The sequence below is a fragment of the Drosophila albomicans genome, chromosome 2L, assembly GCF_009650485.2.
Source record: "Drosophila albomicans strain 15112-1751.03 chromosome 2L, ASM965048v2, whole genome shotgun sequence".
NCBI classification, from domain to species: Eukaryota; Metazoa; Arthropoda; class Insecta; order Diptera; family Drosophilidae; genus Drosophila; species Drosophila albomicans.
This window is the reverse complement of record NC_047628.2, coordinates 6,677,737-6,699,421: the sequence shown is the minus strand read 5'-3', so window position 1 is coordinate 6,699,421 and position 21,685 is coordinate 6,677,737. Positions and strand designations below refer to the sequence as shown.

The 21,685-nt window shown below is 34.0% G+C and overlaps 2 protein-coding genes across 9 annotated transcripts in view; one reads left to right on the top strand and one right to left on the bottom strand.

Moving 5' to 3' along the window:
- Window positions 1-15,721, bottom strand: part of LOC117563255 (potassium voltage-gated channel protein Shaw) — a 38,544-nt gene extending 22,823 nt beyond the window's left edge. For 2 of the 4 annotated variants that reach the window (XM_034241473.2, XM_034241474.2), the window contains exon 1: window positions 15,392-15,718. In XM_034241473.2, coding sequence (XP_034097364.1) covers window positions 15,392-15,435 — 44 coding nt within the window. In that variant the 5' untranslated portion in view covers window positions 15,436-15,718. Of the gene's footprint in view, window positions 1-15,391 lie in introns of all 4 variants that reach the window. The other 2 variants (XM_052002450.1, XM_034241477.2) reach the window with 2 other exon arrangements.
- LOC117563257 (ficolin-1-like) lies at window positions 1,461-6,631 on the top strand. 5 transcript variants are annotated; one of them, XM_052002455.1, is made up of 4 exons: window positions 1,461-1,578; window positions 1,648-1,782; window positions 5,559-6,379; window positions 6,441-6,631. In XM_052002455.1, exons 1-4 carry the CDS (start codon window positions 1,516-1,518, stop codon window positions 6,562-6,564), a joined length of 1,143 nt encoding a protein of 380 aa, XP_051858415.1. In that variant the 5' UTR covers window positions 1,461-1,515; the 3' UTR covers window positions 6,565-6,631. The 5 variants fall into 5 exon arrangements, 4 of the variants coding, with proteins under 4 accessions (XP_051858415.1, XP_051858411.1, XP_051858414.1 ...); XM_052002451.1 differs by lacking the exon at window positions 5,559-6,379 and having other exon boundaries at window positions 1,648-2,612; XM_052002454.1 differs by lacking the exons at window positions 5,559-6,379; window positions 6,441-6,631 and adding an exon at window positions 4,574-4,762 and having other exon boundaries at window positions 1,648-2,612.
- Window positions 15,722-21,685: the final 5,964 nt, after the last annotated feature.

Below are 21,685 nucleotides of genomic sequence, written 5' to 3'. Positions count from 1 at the left end.
TATATTAGTGTAATATAATATTAGTTTTCCATCTTTTATTTGTTTAGTTACATTTATTTATTACATATTAAGTACGTATTATATTTTTATTGTTTATTAACTACTCATATTATCATTCCTCTTTATTTTTTATATATTTCATCAACTATTTGTATTCTTAAAAGTCTTGCATACCCAACATTACAAGGCACTTAACCAAGTAATCTTTATAAAGGGCGTAAAAGAAGCCATTTTCATGCATTGCGCCTGCTATAATTATGCGTATCTCGGCATCGTTTGCGTGGACATGGAACGTAACATACTCGGATGGTCGGGCCAATTACAATTATGATGCCTATGGGACGCAACTATAACTTAGTATTTGGCACTTCATTAGTTCGAGCGATGCAGGAGCAGAAGGTGCTTGCAAGGGCAGTCAAAGGACGTGCAAAGCCAAAAAAAAAAATGCGCAAAGTTGGCCAATTTGCCGAAACATTTTCGTTTTCTTTTTTTTTTTCTTGTTTTTGCTTTTGCAGCAGTATTAAGTGCTAGCAATTCGACTTTATCGCATTGTATACACTCGATTACGTTGTTATGGCTCTGCCAAAAGGTCTAAATGAGTGAATGGCAAACACCTAATAAAAAAAAGATGCGCTTAAAACGTGGCGACGAACTGACAATCCACCTGACTAGACGTAGAGAGAGAAATAAAAAAAAGGGGCAACACCATCCCTTTGATCATTAACTGGAAAATGGGCACGGACAAGCTGCAGATAAGCGAAAAACAAACACAAAGCAAACTCGGCAACAGCATAGGATTGGGCTGTTAACAAAGGCACTGGCAGCCACAGGACATGCCCACGGGGATTAGCATCCCAAGTACGATTAAAGCAGATCAAGGCGTTCGTTCCTCGACGTCAATTCTGACATCTTAAGTCGGGCGAACATCTTAATTCTCTCTTTATTTGAGACGCAGGAAAATATACACGCATAATACCAGCATAATACTTGGCTTATTCGTGAGCCAGAGAGAATTCTTTTTTAATTGAATTGCTAATAATTTGTTTAAAATTTGTGAGAACTTGATATTAAATAAAGTATATTCATTTTGTTGTATAGTAACTGAACACTATATACATAATTATTTCGCAATATAGATTTATTTCACATTAGACAATTTATTATTTTCGACACTTTTCCCTAAATTTTTTGCAACAGTTTATCGAAGTCTCTGTTAATTTATGCCAAAGCACAATTATTAATTATAATTTATCGATCATTTTTGTTCATACTATACAGGCAGTTTAAAGAAATATATAAATTAAATAAATCTATCATCAGCTAAAGGAAAAACAACAACCATATCTAAGTTAATCTATTCCATATAAGCGAAATGTAATTTGCAAATATTTATATAAATGATTGTATAAACACTGCGTTGTAATAATGTAACAACAATGGTTTCCATTAACATTTGAGAATAAGAAGCTTTCAGTTACTGTTTACTTGTGAAACAAATCGGAGTGAAAAATAAAAATGAATATTATTCAAGTGAATATATTTTTAATATTGCTAATAGCATATCAAGTTAATAGTTCGGTATGAATATCAATTAAAATACATATATGTATTTCAATAATTTTTGAAAATCATTATTATATCATTCAGTGTCTTATGGCCTCAAAAGAATTGGGTGATCAATGCAGTCTCTATTGCTATCAAGTCGTAAAGCCGCTTCTTCAATACGTAAATACTACCACAACAATGACACAGGAACAAAACGAATTGCAGCAAACAATAAAGGTGCAAGCCGAAAAAATAAAAAACTTGAACGAATTGATGAAATCTAAAGATATGCAACTAATGCAGCTTAACAAATCGATTCAGTTAAGTGAAAGTCACGCTAAAATGCAATCGGAACTTAAGTCAAGAATTGATAAATCGTGTCAAAGGCGTAATCGTAATCAACAAAATCTTTATGAAAATTTGAGTAAATCGTTCAAAACTCTCAATCAAAATCAACAAAAACTTATTGACCAGTTTCAGATGCAATTATCTAATCTGAAATCAGAAATCCAGTCTAAAGATAACAAAATAACCAAATCTGAAAATTTAAAAACCAATGTGTCAAGCTGTCTCCGCAAAATGACGGGTATTCATGTGATCACACTTCCCGATGCTCAGCCATTCATAGTTTCATGTGAATCGAATTGGATTGAAGCTGGAACTGGATGGACTGTAATACAACGACGAAAAGATGGCAGCGTCGACTTCAATCGAACATGGGCTGAGTACAAAGAAGGTTTTGGAGATCTGGGTGGAGAATTCTTCCTTGGGCTTGAGAAACTTCACTTGCTAACTCAATCTCAACCTCATGAATTGTATATACTCCTTGGGGACTTCGAACATAAAACACGATATGCCAGATACAATAACTTTGTCATTGGCAACGAGACAGAGTTTTATAAGTTAGAAGAACTGGGAATATATTCAGGAAATGCTGGTGAATCACTGAGTGCGCACAAAAATAAAAAGTTTTCAACAGTAAATAAATTTCATCATAGTGGCTCCAACCCTTGCGCTAAAAATTATAATTCTGGCTGGTGGTTTTTTAATAAAGGCTGCTATGCGAGGTAATAATTTGTTATTATTCATAATATTAAAAACGATATAATTGAATTAAATTTCAGTAATCTAAACGGACGTTACGCATTTACGGATAGAGATAAGGATATTCCAAGCATGGATTGGAACGAATGGAAATTGCGTCCCATGAAATTTGCTCACATGATGATTAGGCCAGTTAATTAAAAATATTTATCAAAATGTAAATAAAAACTGAAAAAATATTAATAAATAAAAAAGTCTACCTAATTTAATATTTATACATATTTATTTATATAATAAATAAATTTGCAATTGGTTGTTCTTAGAGAAAATAATATTTTTTGTGTTGACTGTTTGCATAAAAGCTGGAAAGTACAAAATTTGGCTACTTGACAAGGTGTTAACGAATCGTATTCACACAGTTTAATAGTATTTTTAAATATATCATTTGTATATAATATATATGAGTGGATACGAAATAAAAATATATTTAAATGAAATTAGAAAAATATGTACATGAAAAAAAAACTAATATCAAAGTAGAAATTTTTACCAATCTACATTTTGATGCTGAATAAAATAGACTTCATTCTATTTTTCTAATCGCTACAATTATCGTTGTTTGCTCGTTGTTTTCTAATACCACAAAACCAATTTGATGATCTCAGTAGACAGCGGATCAATTAAACTTGACCCGAAGATCATCTTTCAAACACAAAAAAAATTATGGAACCGATAAGACATGCAATATAAACAATTACCACAATCAGTCGTGTTTTGAGTTGTGAGCTGAATAGGAGTATAAAATTAAAATGAATATTTCTTTGTGTAGAACAATTTTATTGGCAATATTATTGTTTGTATCTCAAGTGAATTGTTCGGTATGTCTCTCCATTGAATTAAAGATTTAACTGAGCTAACCAAATTAATATTGTACTCAGTGTCCCACAATCTCAAAAGAATTGGATGATCAATGCAGTACTTATTGCTATCAAGTCGTAAAGCCGCTTCTTCAATACGTAAATACGATCACAACAATGACACAGGAACATTACGAATTGCAGCAAACAATTAAGGTGCAAGCCGAAACAATAAAAAACTTAAATGAATTGATAAAATCTAAAGATATGCAAATGGAGCAGCAAAACAAATCGATTCAGTTAAGTGAAACTCACGCTCTAAATCAACAAAAACTTATTGATGAATATAAAATGCAATCGGAACTTAAGTCAAGATTTGATAAATCGTGTGAAAGGCGTAATCGTAATCAAGAAAATCTTTGTGAAAATTTGAGCAAATCGTTCAAAACTCTCAATCAAAATCAGCGAAAACTTATTGACCAGTTTCAGATGCAATTATCTAATCTGAAATCAGAAATCCAGTCTAAAGATAACAAAATAACCAAATCTGAAAATTTAAAAACCAATGTGTCAAGCTGTCTCCGCAAAATGACGGGTACTCATGTGATCACACTTCCCGATGCTCAGCCATTCATAGTTTCATGTGAATCGAATTGGATTGAAGCTGGAACTGGATGGACTGTAATACAACGACGAAAAGATGGCACCGTCGACTTCAATCGAACGTGGTCTGAGTACAAAGAAGGTTTTGGAGATCTGGGTGGAGAATTCTTCCTTGGGCTTGAGAAACTTCACTTGCTAACACAATCTCAACCTCATGAATTGTATATACTCCTTGGGGACTTCGAACATAAAACACGATATGCCAGATACAATAACTTTGTCATTGGCAACGAGACAGAGTTTTATAAGATAGAAGAACTGGGAATATATTCAGGAAATGCTGGTGATGCTTTGAGTGCGCACAAAAATGAAAAGTTTTCAACTGTAAATAAACTTCCTCAATCCAATGATTGCGCTAAATTGCATAATTCTGGCTGGTGGTTTTTGAAGAACGGTTGCTATTTGAGGTAATAATTTGTTATTATTGATAATAATAAAAACGATATAATTGAATTCAATTTCAGTAATCTAAATGGACGTTACGCATTTACCGATACAGATAAGAATATTTCAAGCATGGATTGGAACGAATGGAAATTGCGTCCCATGAAATTTGCTCACATGATGATTAGACCAGTTAATTAATAAAATGTATCAAAATGTAAATGAAAACTTAAAAAATATTAATAAATCAAAAAATGTACCTAATTTTATATTTATATATATTTATTTATATAACAAATAAATTTGCAATTAGTTGTTCTTATAGAAAATAATATTTTTTGTGTTGACTGTTTGCATAAAAGCTGGAAAGTACAAAATTTGGCTACTTGACAAGGTGTTAACGAATCGTATTCACACAGTTTAATAGTATTTTTAAAAATATAATTTGTATATAATATACGATTGGAAAAGAAATAAAAATATATTTAAATGAAATTAGAAAAATATGTACAAAAAAAACTAATATCAAAGTAGAAATTTTTACCAATCTACATTTTGATGCTAAATAAAATAGACTTCATTCTATTTTTCTAATCGCTACAATTATCGTTGTTTGCATGTTGTTTTCTAATAACACACAATTTGATGATCTCAGCAGAGAGCGGATCAATATTAAACTTGACCCGAAGATCATCTTTCAAACACAAAAAAAATTATGGAACCGATAAGACATGCAATATAAACAATTACCACAATCAGTCGTGTTTTGAGTTGTGAGCTGAATAGGAGTATAAAATTAAAATGAATATTTCTTTGTGTAGAACAATTTTATTGGCAATATTATTGTTTGTATCTCAAGTGAATTGTTCGGTATGTCTCTCCATTGAATTAAAGATTTAACTGAGCTAACCAAATTAATATTGTACTCAGTGTCCCACAATCTCAAAAGAATTGGATGATCAATGCAGTACTTATTGCTATCAAGTCGTAAAGCCGCTTCTTTAATACGTAAATACGATCACAACAATGACACAGGAACATTACGAATTGCAGAAAACAATTAAGGTGCAAGCCGAAACAATAAAAAACTTAAACGAATTGATGAAATCTAAAGATATGCAACTGGAGCAGCAAAGCAAATTGATAAAGTTAAGTGAAAGTCATAGTCAAAATCAACAGAATTTAATTAATCAACATAAGATTCAATCTGAACTTTGGTCAAAATTTAATGAGTCGCTTGAAATTAAAAGTGAAACTCAACAAAAACTTATTGATGAGTGTAAGATGGAATTATCTTCAATGAAATTAGAAATTCAGTGGAAAGATGACAAAATAAAGAAATTGCAAACTGAAAATGTTAAAACCAATGAACTACAGAGTGAACAATCATCGAGCTGTATCGGCAGATTAACTGGCTTTCATATGATCACAATCCCCAAAGCTCAGCCATTCATAGTTTCATGTGAATCGAATTTGGCCGAAGCTGGAACTGGATGGACTGTAATACAACGACGAAAAGATGGCAGCGTCGACTTCAATCGAACATGGGCTGAGTACAAGGAAGGTTTTGGAAATCTGGAAGGAGAGTTTTTCCTTGGGCTTGAGAAGATTCACTTGCTGACACAATCCCAACCTCATGAATTGTATATACTCCTTGAGGACTTTGAAAACGAAACACGATATGCCAGATACAGTTACTTTGCCATTGGTGGCGACAGAGGGTCTTATATGATAGAAGAACTGGGAACATTTTCAGGCGATGCTGAAGATGGACTGAAATTTCTAACAAATTGTGTGTTTTTAACAGCTGATAGAATGAAGTATGTTAATGATTACACAAGATTCAATGCTTCTGGCTGGTGGTTTCGTCGTTATAGTTTTATAAGGTAATAATGTGAAATTATTAGAAACATTACTTTCACTTAATAATATTATATATAATTTCAGTAATCTAAACGGAAAATATGCCTTTGCCGATGTAGATAAAGATGCTCCCGGGGTATCGTGGAGAGCTTGGAAATCACAGCCCTTGAAATATGCTCAAATGATGATTAGACCTATAACCAAATAATAATATTTAAGCAATTCAGAAAGATATATCGGGTAAACATTTTGAATAAACACAACGACTTTTGTGACTTTGAAGATTTTTATTCGATGCCAACCAAATTTTCAGAATGCATAGAACTGAAGACCTTAGCTTTCAAAAAAGAAATACTTTTAAATATCGTGTGGTCAAGTGTGTTACTCTCGCTTAACCAATCTTTTACATGACCCGTATTGCATTTCCTTCAATTGTGATGCGAATTCTTAGTGTGAAGACTCGTGGGAAGAGCGCAGTTGAGGTTGAGAGATCGCTGTCTCACGATTAGTAGATCCGTAAGTAGAAAGAGTGAGAGTTAGTTGACTAAGTCATGCCGAATGAGTGGGTCCAATAAATGAGTGGCATACAAGTATGAATTATCAGCAGTATTTCATTTTGCCGAATCTTGAACCTTAACTTATGCGCGGCAGTGCTCAGATATTCTGTGCTTGGTAACAGCATTGCTAAAAGTATTTCTATCTACACCATCCGTGCTACTGAAAGTATATGCACCGATTATTGGATTGTCGCCGTCATTTTGGATCCTTCAAGCACCTGCATTAGTAGAATAGTCTGCGCTATCTCTTATTTTAAATATTCTCAAAAATCATTGTTCTTACATTTTTTTAATGATTTGTATCGCTCGATCGTTTGCAGGGAGATCAAACTTGTTTCAAATTGTTGCCACGCCCACTTCCACCCCATCGATACAAATCAAAAAACAACTGTCATTTTAAAGCTAGAGTCGAATTTTAGTATATACAATAATAACTATAATTGTAATTTGTGATTTGTAATATAAACATTGTTGACGTTATTAGAGCAAATATTTTTGTATGTACTTTGGCTGATAGTCCGATATATTTTGTACTCTATGGTATATTTTGAATGTAATAATGTATCAACACACATAGAATAGCCTTTGGCATATTTTTAGTATATATATATATATATATATATATATATATATATATATAATATTTAGCTTTAGGGCATCTCACAGTCGACCACACTCGACTGTAAATTTCTTACTTGTTTTATAATTTGGTGGTTCATGTTTTTATACATTCTGAGTACCTGATTTACATCAGAGCTGTACTCCAAAGTTACCAATGCAGCAAAAATAAATATGGTTATTTGTTTTATAGACAACAGGAAATACAGCTGAGAATGCAATTTTATAAACAATAAAAGCTTACCAAAAACAAACTTACAAATTTTGTTTTTAATGTAAGTTTTAAGAATTTGTCTAGTTGCATTTGATAAGCAACATCTCAAAATAAAATTAATTCAGTTATTTACATATATACATATCAAATCTGTCTCGTCTTTTACCCTAAAGACAAGTATTTGGCTTGATGTCGATATACTTAAATTTAAAAAAGAATGGCGATGATTGAAGCTACTGCAAAATGAATGTACGAGCGAAAGCTAAACGGATCGGAGTTGTTGTTGGAAAAGTAGATGTGGATGTCGATGTTGTTGTATTTGTTTTTGCTGTTTACACATGTCGCAAATGCATGCGCCATTTGGCAGATGTGTGCGAGGCGACTGCGGATACGGAAATGTGAACAAAGCGAAAGTGAAGGGTGCGTTTGAAAGAATGTGTGTATGTGTGCATACACATCTGTGTGTGTGTATATGCATGTGTGTGCTCGTTCGTTCGTTGGTGTGCGCTAAAGTGAATGTGGGTGGGCATGAAACGCCTTGCTCCTGGGGCATTGCCGAAGGGCACGAGGCTAGACGCCATCCTGCTGATGAGTCGGCATTGCAGCGCTCTTGGCTATTAACTGTTGCAAATATTTGCATAGGCAACCGCGCAGCACTAGACACTGAAAGCAGCAAACAACACAACACAACGCAACACAAGCCAACCCAACCCAAAACAACACAACACAACAAAGCACAAAGCAAACATGGCGAGCAAACAAAGAGACATGCAACAGAGGCAACAGGACTCTCTATACGCATTACACATCTTTTGAATTTCAGACACTTAGCAATATGAGAAACACGTCGGCAACAAAGGCAGCAACAAAGCTGACATCAGGTAATAAACTTGAAAGCGAACGGTGTGAAAGATGATGATAGAACTTGTGTATATCTTAGCAGCTCTTCTAACTACAATAGATTTTATTTGAAAGTTTCCAGACATAAAATAAATACAAATTATTAAGAATCTTTCCATACAGTGATAATAACTTTGTGAACTCTGTAAAGTTGACATTAGTAAACCACAATTGAGCAATTAATTTAATAGTTGCATTTAATATTAAATTAGTTATAATGTGGGGTTATATCTGCAATAATATTGATTCTTGTAAACTACATACCTTCAACAGTTTTCTAGATTTAATAATAATACTATAATAATACTAATAGACGATATTCTGAAATTGTACCTTTGTGTGTTGAAGGCTTAATCCAAAACTGTTTAACTGTTAAATACCCATGTAAACGATTTTACTTTAAGTTCTATCTTGCTTCTAATTGCAAAATATCATCTAGCGTTGCTTCTTGGCAGATACTTCAATTCAACTTTGCATGCTTCGTTTGAATGTCATTGTAACGCCAAATAAGTTCTCCACTTGTTAAATTGTATATTATTTAAATAAATTACAATTTACAGAGCACGGAATTTATAATTAATTTGATTTAAAAGTCTTCCGTTGTAACTTCATTAGTACTCGCCACCATCACCACGAAGTCTTTAAGGTATAATCGAATTTTAAGAATATTCCCAACGCATCACAAGTCGGTGGCAGTCGTCGTTAGCTTTTCGTTGAAGTTTGGGAGAAGTGAATGTTCCTTTGCATTTGGGAGGTTCCCATAATGAATTACATAACGGTATATGTATATATATTTGTGTACATGACGAGTCCCTGCTAGGGAGCTGGGGCATTTGGAAAACCCTTTTTAATTAACTCGCACAAAACGCGCGAACAAAAGATGAACCAAAATACGAGTACAGCGGCCAAAGTGCGTTTGTGCGCCATTTTTATTTGCTGTTGGCAGCGGGACATGGTTAAAAGTGAAGCCCCTTCATTCAGCCGACTTCTGAGTAGAAATTTCGTCTGTTTTTTTTGTTGCTGTTGTTGTTGTTGCTGTTGCTGTTGCTGCCACCGCCGAGTTTTGCCTTGCCTTACAAATTGTATTTCAACGGTTTTGCGCTTCATTAAAATTGCTGTTAAAATAACACACGCACAAGCGTAAACACACAGACCAAAAGGAGGGAGGGGTGAGCGGGGAGGGGATCGGGGGTGAATGAGCACAACTCTTGCACAAGGACGTTGGCTGGAGACATGTGTGCGCCAGCTGACAAGGCTTACAACATGATTTTGTGGCTGTGTATCCTTTTGTTGCTCTTTGTGCGTTACAAAAAATGCCTCACAAATAAACACGGACTACAAAACTGCTGCGCCCGCAAGCAATCTACAAAAAAAAGCATCACCAACAACAATGCTCCTGTTAACCCAAAGTATAACGGAAGCTGTCAGGAAAGTAACTTTTTCAGTCACCTCCCACTTCCGCCCACTGACAGCATAACATTGCCGCCCATATAGCCCAGATATGAGAATTTAGAGAATTTTATATTTAACTCGGTGTACTATTGTAGGTCTCTAATGGATTTGGAAAAAAGGCGATGAATCCCTTTTGCCTCAATAAAATTTTAATGAAGTTGATGATGTACGAGTTTGTCTGATACTGAGATAATTAATTTTGGTTCATCAATAAAATCATATTTGTGAGGAAAACAAGTAAAATGCTCAAATGAAAGCAAAACAGTGAAACAAATAAGTATATATATATATTTGGTATATTGGTATAAAATATACCATAGTGTACAAAATATACAAGATACATACAAAAGTATTACCCAAATAACTTTTACAATTTTTTTTCGATCGCATCCAAATTCTCAGGAATAAAATATACTATAATTTGTATTGTCTGTTCCATGGCAAAAAAGTGAAACAAACTTGATGTGTGTGCAAACCTTATAAGTGATGTCGACAAAAAATTTTATCTCGATCTCTTATAGTCTCTGAGATTTAGGTGGCGAACAGACAGACGAACAGGGCTACTAGTATATCGTCTTGGTTGTCGACGTTGATCAAGAATATATATACATGCCACATTAAAGAGAGATTCAAGATTTTATTTCGACGCTTTGAATTCATTCATTCTTTAAATTTTCTTTGTCACATCAAATTTTAAATAATTCACAATTCCAAAGTGTCATCTCAGATTGGCACCTAAAAAACTTGGTTTTGCCTGCGTATACCTAATACCTAGAATATAAGCAGGCAAAACAAACTTTATTTATTTTATGGCCCCTTCCGCGTCTTCCGGCAAAATTGTTTTCCGATTTCTACCACAAATCACTTCCAAGTGTCCCAAAAATACGCCCCTAAACTGTAGCAAAGCGGTTAACCGCTGGTGTTTAAAGAACCTTTGATAGAGTGACAACAGGGCGAAAAAGAACGCAACGGAAATTCAATATGAAAGTATATTAAATATCCCGAAGTTAATGAAGCGTAAGCAACACATTGGCGACGATATCAAGAGGCTACTATAAGTATTTTAAACAAAAAAAAAGATACAAACCACAATAAAGCACCAAACAACAAATATAAAACATTAAAGCAACCCCAAAGTTATTTATTACTCGTATTTTCTGGCATTTTTTCGTCATTGTGATACCCTGTAAAAAAGAAACAAGTCAGAAAGATACTTTAATTGTCTCGACTGTGAGATACCCGTTACCCATTTTGAATAATAGCAAAATTTATTTAATAAATTCTACAATTTTTAGGTATAATTGTATGTACCACAGAGCCATTTTGACCGATATCAATATCTCTGTATTTTTAGTCTCTGATATAAAGAATATATATACTTTACGCTGATAAGGAATATATGTATATATTTTATAGGGTCAGAGCTCCCTCCTTCTGCCTGTTGAATACATTTTATGGAGGCAGAAAGTTATAAATACCCTTCTACACTTTGTGTAGCTAATATTGCATATGCATTTGCTTAACGAATAATTGATTTAATTAATTTTATTCATATTTTTTTCATTACTAATATATCTGTGGAAATTCAAAATATTTTAGTTTATATTTTATTCATTGGTAAAAAGAAATTATTCTCGATTTATAGCAAGCATAACACACTCAGCAAAAATATGGATTTGGTATCCATACGTAGGATAAGCAAAATACCCATAACTATACTGAATTTCCTATATTGTAATTTATACATTAATGATTATTACAGGGCGTAATGTAGTCAATATAAGCAGGATGCAATGAATTTGTTACTCTCTGCATTGTTACTTTTTTGTCGAATGAAATGCACAGCTGTTGATTTTAAATGATGCTCCTTGTTGACTGTGGTTTTGTTTCACTTTGCTGTTGTCGTTGTCTTCGTTGTCTTCGTTGTTGTTGCTGCAGCCAGCTTCTTATGTAAGTCATGCGCGGCTGTTTTGTTGATGGTCTTTGGGACTGTCTTTGTCTCTGAAGCTGTGCCTTATGCCATTGTTTCTGACACTTGGCTTTAAGCGGCTGCTTCAGCGCTCAAAATGTCACGAATTCTTGCAATTCTTTCTTCTCCTCTTTTTTTGTTGCGACATCGTCTGCCGCAGGATCCTTGTCAGCACTTTTTTTTGACGCTTTGTTAAACGCCAAATTGAAAACCGAGTGGTGTTAGTGGAAAATGCAGATGATTTAGTTCGTGAATTGAGTTTTTTTCTCTTCTTTTCAATAAGAACGACAAATTTAATAACTTTTATTTGCATAGCAATGAGTGTTTTAATCTCATTTAACGTTTTGAAACTTTAATTTTAAATTAAAATGATTCTCATACTATATATTATTCAAATGAATATTCAAATAGGATTTAAATTAAATGAATTCATTTAGAAATGTATTAACAAATAAAAGAGTAAACTTCAGTGGTTGAATAATTAATTTTAATAATTAATAGCAGGCAAATGAAAAATCAAAAATTAAAACGAAAAAAGTTTAATTTCTATTAAATTCAATAAATACAATTAGTTTATACATTTTTAATCACTTTAAAATGGCAATCATGTTGTATAGATAAATGTTCAACTTAAATGGCATTAAAATTAAATTGAAACAAATTGATTTTCACAGCAAATGTAATTCATTTAGCTTGCAAATAAATTATACCAAATTATTAATAACGTAAGCAGATATATTGAACAGCTCGTTATTGAATTAAAAATGTGGCAAATATGAAAAGTCAATTGCGTTAAACTGCTGTGACTTTAAGCCAAAATCAATCTGTATCTTTAATAAAGTCAACACCACACACAAAACATCCTCTGCTCAACCTTATACTCTACCCAACTCTGAGTCGTTTGAGGCTCCCTCTTTTATTTATTGACTGTTAAACTTTTCATTAGCCATTTCGTTTAATTCGCACACAATAGCAAAGATTCAAAGGCAAAGAAGTTGCTGTTCCAAAGCAGAGGCCGGCAGAAGTCGAGAGAGAAAAGAAATGGCGACAACGGATGGAGCAACATCAACATCAACAACAGCAACAGCAGCAGCAACAACAGTAAGCATCGCCACTAAGTATAATGTATTTGTGTTGAAAGCAACCACAGCAAAAACTTTATTGCCCGTATGAGTATGTGTGTGTGTTTGTGTATGTGTGTGTAGAAGTATGTGTATTTGTGTTGCTGTATAGCACAGATACAATCAGAGCGCAATTGTCTGCACTGATGAGCGAAGCAATGGAGCGGCCATCATGTAAGGCATTCCCCTGCCGTTGGCACCTAAAACACCCCGCCCCTTCCTCCGCCCATTCGTTGTGCTTTTTATGACAAAGAGAGCACCACGTAATCACAATGATAAGAATCACGCAGCCCCGACACAGACTTACAGACAGATACAATGAGTACGACAAAAATGAGAATTATTTTCGTATGATGATTAAGTGAAAGTTTGCAACCCAACAAGAAAACGAAGCTACACAGATTTCAGGGGACCGATAGATAAATACCCTCGACTTTGTTCTATTAAATTGATTTACAACTTTATAAATAATACACATAATTGTAGTTAAAGGAAAAACTTAATTGATTATTAAGTCAAAATATATAAAATAAAATCTGAATTGCAAACTTAGCAGAACTCTTAATAATAAATTTATTCAGCTTAAAGTGAATATGTGTATGAATTTCTAAATTTTTCAATTTGATAACTCAGCATGATGCTGCATTTGAGTCAGCTTTTGCCGATGCTTAACTTAATATGAATTTATATTTAGATCGATATAAATACTCTTAGTATATTTATGCACAAACAAAATCACGTTGCGCTTGCAAAGGTTTAAGCGAAAACTTTTATTCAATGTGAAACTTTAACAAATAGCAAACAACTTTTAGCGACATGTGCACACACACACACAAAGGAGCTGAAATACATGCTATGTGTGTGTGTGAATTATTTGAGCTAGAAACATCTGCGATGTGACAGCATGATGCCATGCAGTCAGGCAAAGAGTCGCGCGGCTCTGACCCGTATAAGTATGCTACAAAGCATGTGGTCCGCCTGCTTCTCCTGTGCTCTGCTGTACTGTACTGTGCAGAGAGGCCGAAACTCCCAGACACGTAGTCATTCCGTTTGCTGTGACAACACACACACACACACACACACTGCAGTCAGTCAGTAGTGCACAATGCTTAGGCAAACATTGTAGTGGTGTGACATATACATATTGCAGCACTTACCCCAACCCCTCGGGATCGACAAAACTTGGTAGCAACTCACCAAGATTCCCTCCCATTCTCGTATGTGTATGTTCCACATGAACAGCAGCTAACGCAACGTGTAGCGATTTCAATACTCCAAGTCACAGCAGCGACACTATAATTTGTGTTGAATTGACGTCGCAGTCCAAATATTATACAAATGGACGGCATAAATACTTTATGAGTTGTCCAAACAAACGTTTGGATATTCTCTGCATCAGTTTTATGCAACGATGTGTTTGATAAAATAACATTTAATTTTCTCTTTTACTGTCATCTTGTTATTTATTGCACTGAATATTTATTTTAATATTGCTTCGTTATATGAAATGCATAAACGTACATTTTTCCATCATTTAACATCATGTTGCATTCTGCTTTAAGTCTGATTTTTTGTTTTTCAATTTGCGGTCGGTTTTGCAAATGCCATCACTTTGGAAAATTCTCTCAACTGGAAACAAAAATGCAAATACATGCAAAACAATGTAGTTAATTTTACACTGCGGTCTGCCAAAAAATGTGGCAAGGGTTCTAGCTTATTTTGCCAACAACAAAATTAACTTGATTTTTAGTTTTTGGTTTCAAATGTTTGAATTATTTCAGGCATTTTTTTCTCTTTGGCATTCTACATAAATTTGATGAATGAGTTTAAGAGTAGGTAAAAGTCGAGTGAGCACATTCATTGACAGAAATGAAATTAAATTGAATTCTCAGAAGAGGAAATTTTATCTCACATTCACATGTATCACAAGTAAACACATCAGCATTATATGTACAACAAACTTCCAATGGGGAATCTCTTTTTAATTTTATAGCCAACAAACACAAGGGAAATTCAATTTTTATCAATTTACATCAAAGATTCAATTTACTTTTAATGTCGCTTGATTTGCGAGTTGATATCAAGAAGAGCGATTGACAAAAGTATTCTTGAATTTACCTAACAATTAAATATATAAATATTTCACTTTAATTTATATCCTGAAATCGAAGCATATATAAATGAAATAACAATATTGTACTCACCTTATGCCGCCAACATTTAAAATAATCCGATTTTCACCATCCATGTTGCATGCAACAGTAGAGACAACAGCAGCCGCATACCCAAAACGCTTTCAGTTAATCTTTTAGCACATCTTACTTTTAGCCTGAACTAGTTTCGATTCCAAAGATGTAAATATAATTAAGTTTAAATGTGTATATTTTTTTTCACTTTTTAAATTTAATTTTCTCTAGTCACAAACTCGAAGTGAAATGCTTGTTAATTAGAGCCAAGACTAGGAACATTCCAAAGAGCTGTAGTTCCAGCAGCTTCTCATTGGCTTTTAGTTTGGTTTGCATATCCTCGAGGTCCTTTGACTGCAAAGGGAATGAAATATATGGTTTGCGTTTTAGTTGTGGCGCTCCCAAAGTGATGCACAAGCCGAAATTGGGTTATAATCTAGAGTAATGTGTGTGCTTATACACCAGGGCAATATATTACGTATGCTGGCCAAAAGCTCTCCCAATACTCTAACAAAAGATAATACTATTTTTTCACTTCCTTGGCAAATAATTAAAAATGGATTTCAAAGAATTGGAATTCTTTTTTATACGATTTCTCATAAATTTTGTTATAAATGAAAATTAAATTTTTTTGTTTATAAATGTATTGACTTTTTCATTTACTTAAAATTAAAATTGGTTGAATACAAATTTAACTGCATTTTATTATTCGATTAAATTGAGAGTTCTTTAATAAACTTCCCTTAAAGCAAAAAAAGATTTAGCACCTAAATTGTTAGAGTATCAAAACTTCTATAACGCCTGTTGAGTATTTATATTAAGTACTTATATGCTAGTCCTATCTACTTCGCTCTTTCGTGCACTTTGACTAATGCTTTCGCAACACTTCTCATAGAATATGTGTAAGTAATTGGATTTTTTTTGGGTAATGCATGAATGCTCTGCAAAAAAAAAGTACATTTATTTGAACGCTAGTATACACTTTATTTAAAATCCAGAAAAAAAGCAAAAATGTATTTAAAATTACAGTATGCCTAAATGAATCCACAAGCTAAATGTTAAGCTGCATATAATAAACATAAACAAATCCGACAGCAAATTTAAGCCAAACAGTCCAAAGGCAAGTGCATGAATTTTGTATGTGTTTGTACCTGAGAATATTGACAGAATCAAATACATGTTGTTAACTTGAAAGGGGCCACAAAAATGTAAATATGACAGCTGCCTCGAGTGCCTCATGTTGGTTGAGTTAACAAAAAAATGTAAAAGAAAAGAAAATTCTCTGGCCAACCGTACACTTCACTTCACTTCAAAGTTGCTCTGTCAAAGTTATTGCTGGCGGGTGAAACTTTTGTTATTTGCAGATTGTGCTGATTGATAGCCAAGAGAAGGAGAGAAAGAGAGTGCAAATAAGTTGGGATACAAATAAACAGTATGAGCCCCCGAAAATTGGCAAACTGACAAATGACCTTGCCCAAGACAAAGACAAAGGAACACAAACTTTTCACTTTTTATTGTGAAAAACGAATGCAGAACTTTAACAAAACTTAAAATTGTATCACTAGCGAAAAATATGGAAATAAAATATAGTTTTTATTTGGAATGAATGTGAACGTACCAAAAGAATTCACAGCCACAGATAAACATGCAAATAAATACATTTTTTTGATTACTTTAAATTGGCAAAGAGGTGAAGTAAAAGTAAAGTAATAGCACTTATTGAAAGTAAATCGACACGGTCAATGCGAATACCCACTCACACACACACACACACACGCATTCGCACACAGTCACTCAGAGATTGCCACAATAATGTAGCACGTCATTGCGGCATTTTTATGGCCAACAGAGTCGAAACGATGTGGATGTCGAAGTCGATGTCGATGTCGATGTGAATGCTGCTTGCAGCAGCTTTAACGATATTTTCTTTTTTTTCCTTTTTTTCCAACCACTTTGCATGGGTATGCAAATTTTTTACTTGGCCGCACTTTTTGCATATTCTGGTAATACGATTCAAGCCAAGCTGTGGGAGCCGCTGTCAAAATAACAAAATGTTGGTTAAGTGTGCCAAAGCCGAGGACAAAGTCTGTGAAAAAGCCATTCAGCTGGTCGGTTAATCAACTGACTCGACTTGGAGGACTCCACAAAGACCCCGCTGACCATCTGACTAGTCAAACAGACAATGTGCACACATAAGAGTTCTTCTAACATGCCATCGAGTGGGAAGCTGAAGCTGAAGCTGGAAATGGAGATGGAGGTGGAACTGTAGCTGAAGTTGGCACAGCTTCAAGTGCGTCATCAATCTCTGCTGCGCTGGGGATTTTCATTCATTGACGGTGACGATGCGAACCACGATTGTAGTGGTGTAGGGGGGAGAGCGCAGTGTGTGGTGGTGAAGGGGGGATTGGCATGAAGAGCTGCTTGTGCTGAGTGCTTTCAGTTCGCGCTTTGTCTTAGTCTCATTGTGCACCGTCTGTTAGTGGCACTTTTGGCCTCAACATTCAGTCAATCAACTTCTCGTTGATATTCTCATGAATTGCGCCTTTTAGGAATGAATAATTTTCACTTAAACGGATTTCCATTTGAACACAAAGACCTTATAAAGACCTAACCACATTTTATCTTCAAAGTTTGCCGATAGCCAGCATCGCAAGAAAATGAAACTGAACTCAAATTTAATTTCATTAATAAGACGTCACTCATACGCCACATTAAACCAACGATACAATCAAATCGAAACCTAGAAGCTTAAGACCATGAAAACTTATTACATGCAAGAAAGTTTGGAAGCTAAATTGATATGATTATAATTTCTCTAATTTCAACCAAAAACTAGCGAAACTTGATTAAAAAACAAAAATCTCAAGGGATTGCAATTTGAATTTCACTTAAGCAATCGTGCTTTTTTGTTATGTTAGGCATAAACATTTTTAAATATTACCAAAATACTCGTATCAAAAAAAACTAAGTTACCCGCTGGCTCCACGATTAAAGGGTAAAACTCACGTTTCAAACATAGTTCAAGTGAACTACGAGTCAGTTAGTGTGTATCTGTATTGTGTTCGTATCTTGTATCTCTATAACGTATCTTTTTGGCAGCAAATAAAGCAGAACAGCTTGCAAAACTCGATACAATAAAACATGCCAGATGCCAGGGCAAATGTTTGGCAGTAAGCAGAAAGGCAAACTAAAATAATAAAAAGATAGAAAACGCAGAAAGCACACTGAACAACTTAGGCAAAGCAAACAACAAAATACAAAATAATATGGAAAGTCAAAAGTACAAAGACAACAACTGCTCTGCAGGAAAAGTTATAAATATACGAGGTTGCGTTTTTGCATTGTTCGGGCTAACAAATTACAGCCAAAATCAATGGCCAGGAAGTATGCGTCAGTAACTATGGCTACAACTAGGACTTTGACTACGGCAACGAACACACAACAAGGTCAGCATGCCATTGTCCGAGTCGGAAGCCATCCCAATTGCCAAAGGCAATCAGAGGATAGCAGAGGATAACAAAAAATGATTATACGGCGCTTTGTAAATGAGCCGGGAAACTGCAACTGACTTGTTTGCTCGAAGGCAGCGTAAACAGACTGACAACCAAATCGTATTATAATCTCTGATTTCAAATTTATGACTCTCAACGTATATAAAATAGTAGTATAATTTTATAGTGAAAAATGTATATTGAGGCACTACAAAACCATAATAATGTTAATTAAAGTTATGCTTTGATTTAAAAATACTTGGTGCATTCTAAAATCATTTGGCGTAATATTTTATTGTAGACAATGGCCAATTAAGGACAAAAAGCTTTTTGAGGATTGTAAAACGTGATGCTGCGTTTGAAGAGAGGAAACAAAAATGAATCATTTGGAATGCAGCAAACAAACACAAGTAAAAAATCGACAGTCGAGTGTTTTCGACTGCGAGATACCGTTTTCAACAAATGCATAACATTGCGGTATTCTAAAAATATACCAAATTAATTTACCCAAAAAATACTGAAAATATGCCGATTGTATATAAATATACTATTACGCTAAGATATACTGTAAAGTTCAAACTATATAATAGAGCTCAAAATATACCAAAGAGTTCGAAATATACCAGAGGTCAACCAAAGCAACTATAAGCCTACTGTGTTTGAAAAATATTCCAAATTAATTTACCAATAAAATACAATAATATACCAAATGTAAAGTATACCAGATTGTTAACCAACGCAATTATAAGCCTACAGCAGATATATGTCTATATATATATATATATATAATATAAATAAAATGCCATATAAAATTATTTCTTATTATTTTTTCTGGATGCACAAAGTTATAATACCCTTCTACCCTATAGATTAGCGGGTATAAAAAGCTTAAGTATTGAGGGTAAAATATGTATCTATGACAACTGCAAGAAATCGAAAATTGCTTTTCTGAACTTATTCCCCTTGTGCTCTTGTGCTGTCTGCATAATCGTAAAGATATTTGACAAAAGAACAACATCTAAGCAACAAAGAAAGTCAAAATCTAATTGTACATACTAAAGCGACAAAAAAGAATCATCGCATTGCAAAACAAGTAAGAAAGTTACAGTTGAGTGTGCTCGACTGTGAGATACCCGCTACCCATTTTGAATAAAAGCAAAATATTGCGGTATTTTTTTTTTCAAAATATACCAAAAATGCAAAAATACTAAAAATATACCAAATGGTATTTTTGTTATATCGATATAGTACCACATTCAAAATATACCATAGACGGCATAATATACCAGATTGTCCGCCAAAGCAACTAAGACCCCTAGTAAGTAGGCGTTTTTGCTCATACAAAAGTATTTTTTTAATAACTTCCACAATTTTTATCTGATCGCAACCAAATTTTCAGGAATCATAACTACTATAGTAGTTATTATATATACCAAAATGCGCAACTCTAGCTTTAAAATTACGCTTGTTATTCGATTTTTTTGATTTGCGGGGGCGGAAGTGGGCGTGGCAAAAATTTGAAACAAACTTGATCTGCGTGCAAACATAACAAATGCTGTCGAAAAAAAATTATAGCTCTATCTCTTATAGTCTCTGAGATCTAGGTGTTCATACGGACGGACGGACAGACACACAGACACACAGAGACAGACGGACAGACGGACATGGCTATATCGTCTCGGCTGTTGACGCTGATCAAGAATATAATACTTTATAGGGTCGGAGATGCCTCCTTCTACCTGTTACATACATTTCCTGCCGGCAAAAGTTATAATACCCTTCTACCCTATGGGTAGCGGGTAAAAAAAAACAACGTTGAAGAGTGCCAAGAACGAGAAAATATATCCATCTAAATACATAGGTATTCATTTGGCGGGTATATAAATGATTTTTGTATGCATGGCAAAAAAAAAGAGAAAAGAAAAGAAATATGATTACCACTTGACAGCTGTTGCAGCGTGGTGTTTGGCTTCAAGTGTATTGTGATGGGGCGTGGTCCTGTTGGCATCCCAGCTGTTGGGCATAAAATCAAGACCACATGAAATTGAATTGTATTTTATGAGATTTATTATATTACTCCACTGAAGCATAGGCATTCATATTCAGATTTCAGCTCATGATGTGAAGATGAGTGGGACGCTTTAGCATTATTCAGAGAGAATTCTATTAGTTTTCGATATCATCCGTTTTTGGTAATCTTTAATAAATTATGAAGAGACACTTTTATTCAGCTTATACACTTTGCACTGAAATATATAACTGTTGAATGTGTTTCAAATTGACACTAACATGAGAATTTATTTTCGACTATACTATTTTCGACTATTCCATAAAATCGTCATATGTTTTTGCCGGTTCCCAATCAAAAAGGCTTATACTGGATAGATAGACAACTCAGTGTGTCTAAGCTTATCAATGTGAAATGGTATGTCATCGGCAGTTATGTGCCTGTCATGGAATTTATCCACTTCGCATTCGCATTCACATTCACAACATAAGCTGGAGTCAAAGTCCTACGCCAAAGTTTTAAAAATCACTTGAACTATGAGTACACACGACCATGAAAACATTTAACTGCACGTTTGTATATATATATGAACCATATATATATAAATGTGTATACTTATGTGAATGTGAACATACTTATATAACTTATTTTAGTGCTTACTTTTCAGCAGCTTCTCCTCGAAATGCAACATAAATCAGAAATTGTTCCCTTTCCCTCTCTTCATATATAGTATGTGAACATTTTCTTTTTTTCTACGTTTGTCATGAGAAAAAGTTATTTGAACTACGGCGATGGTGAATAAGGTTAGGAGAG

Bases quoted from the DNA above. Each gene is read 5' to 3' on its own strand.
- LOC117563257 (XM_052002451.1), top strand. From the start codon at position 1,516: ATGAATATTATTCAAGTGAATATATTTTTAATATTGCTAATAGCATAT. The intron at 1,579-1,647 runs GTATGAATATCA...TATATCATTCAG, and splicing joins CATATCAAGTTAATAGTTCG to TGTCTTATGGCCTCAAAAGA. The intron at 2,613-6,440 runs GTAATAATTTGT...ATATAATTTCAG, and splicing joins AATAAAGGCTGCTATGCGAG to TAATCTAAACGGAAAATATG.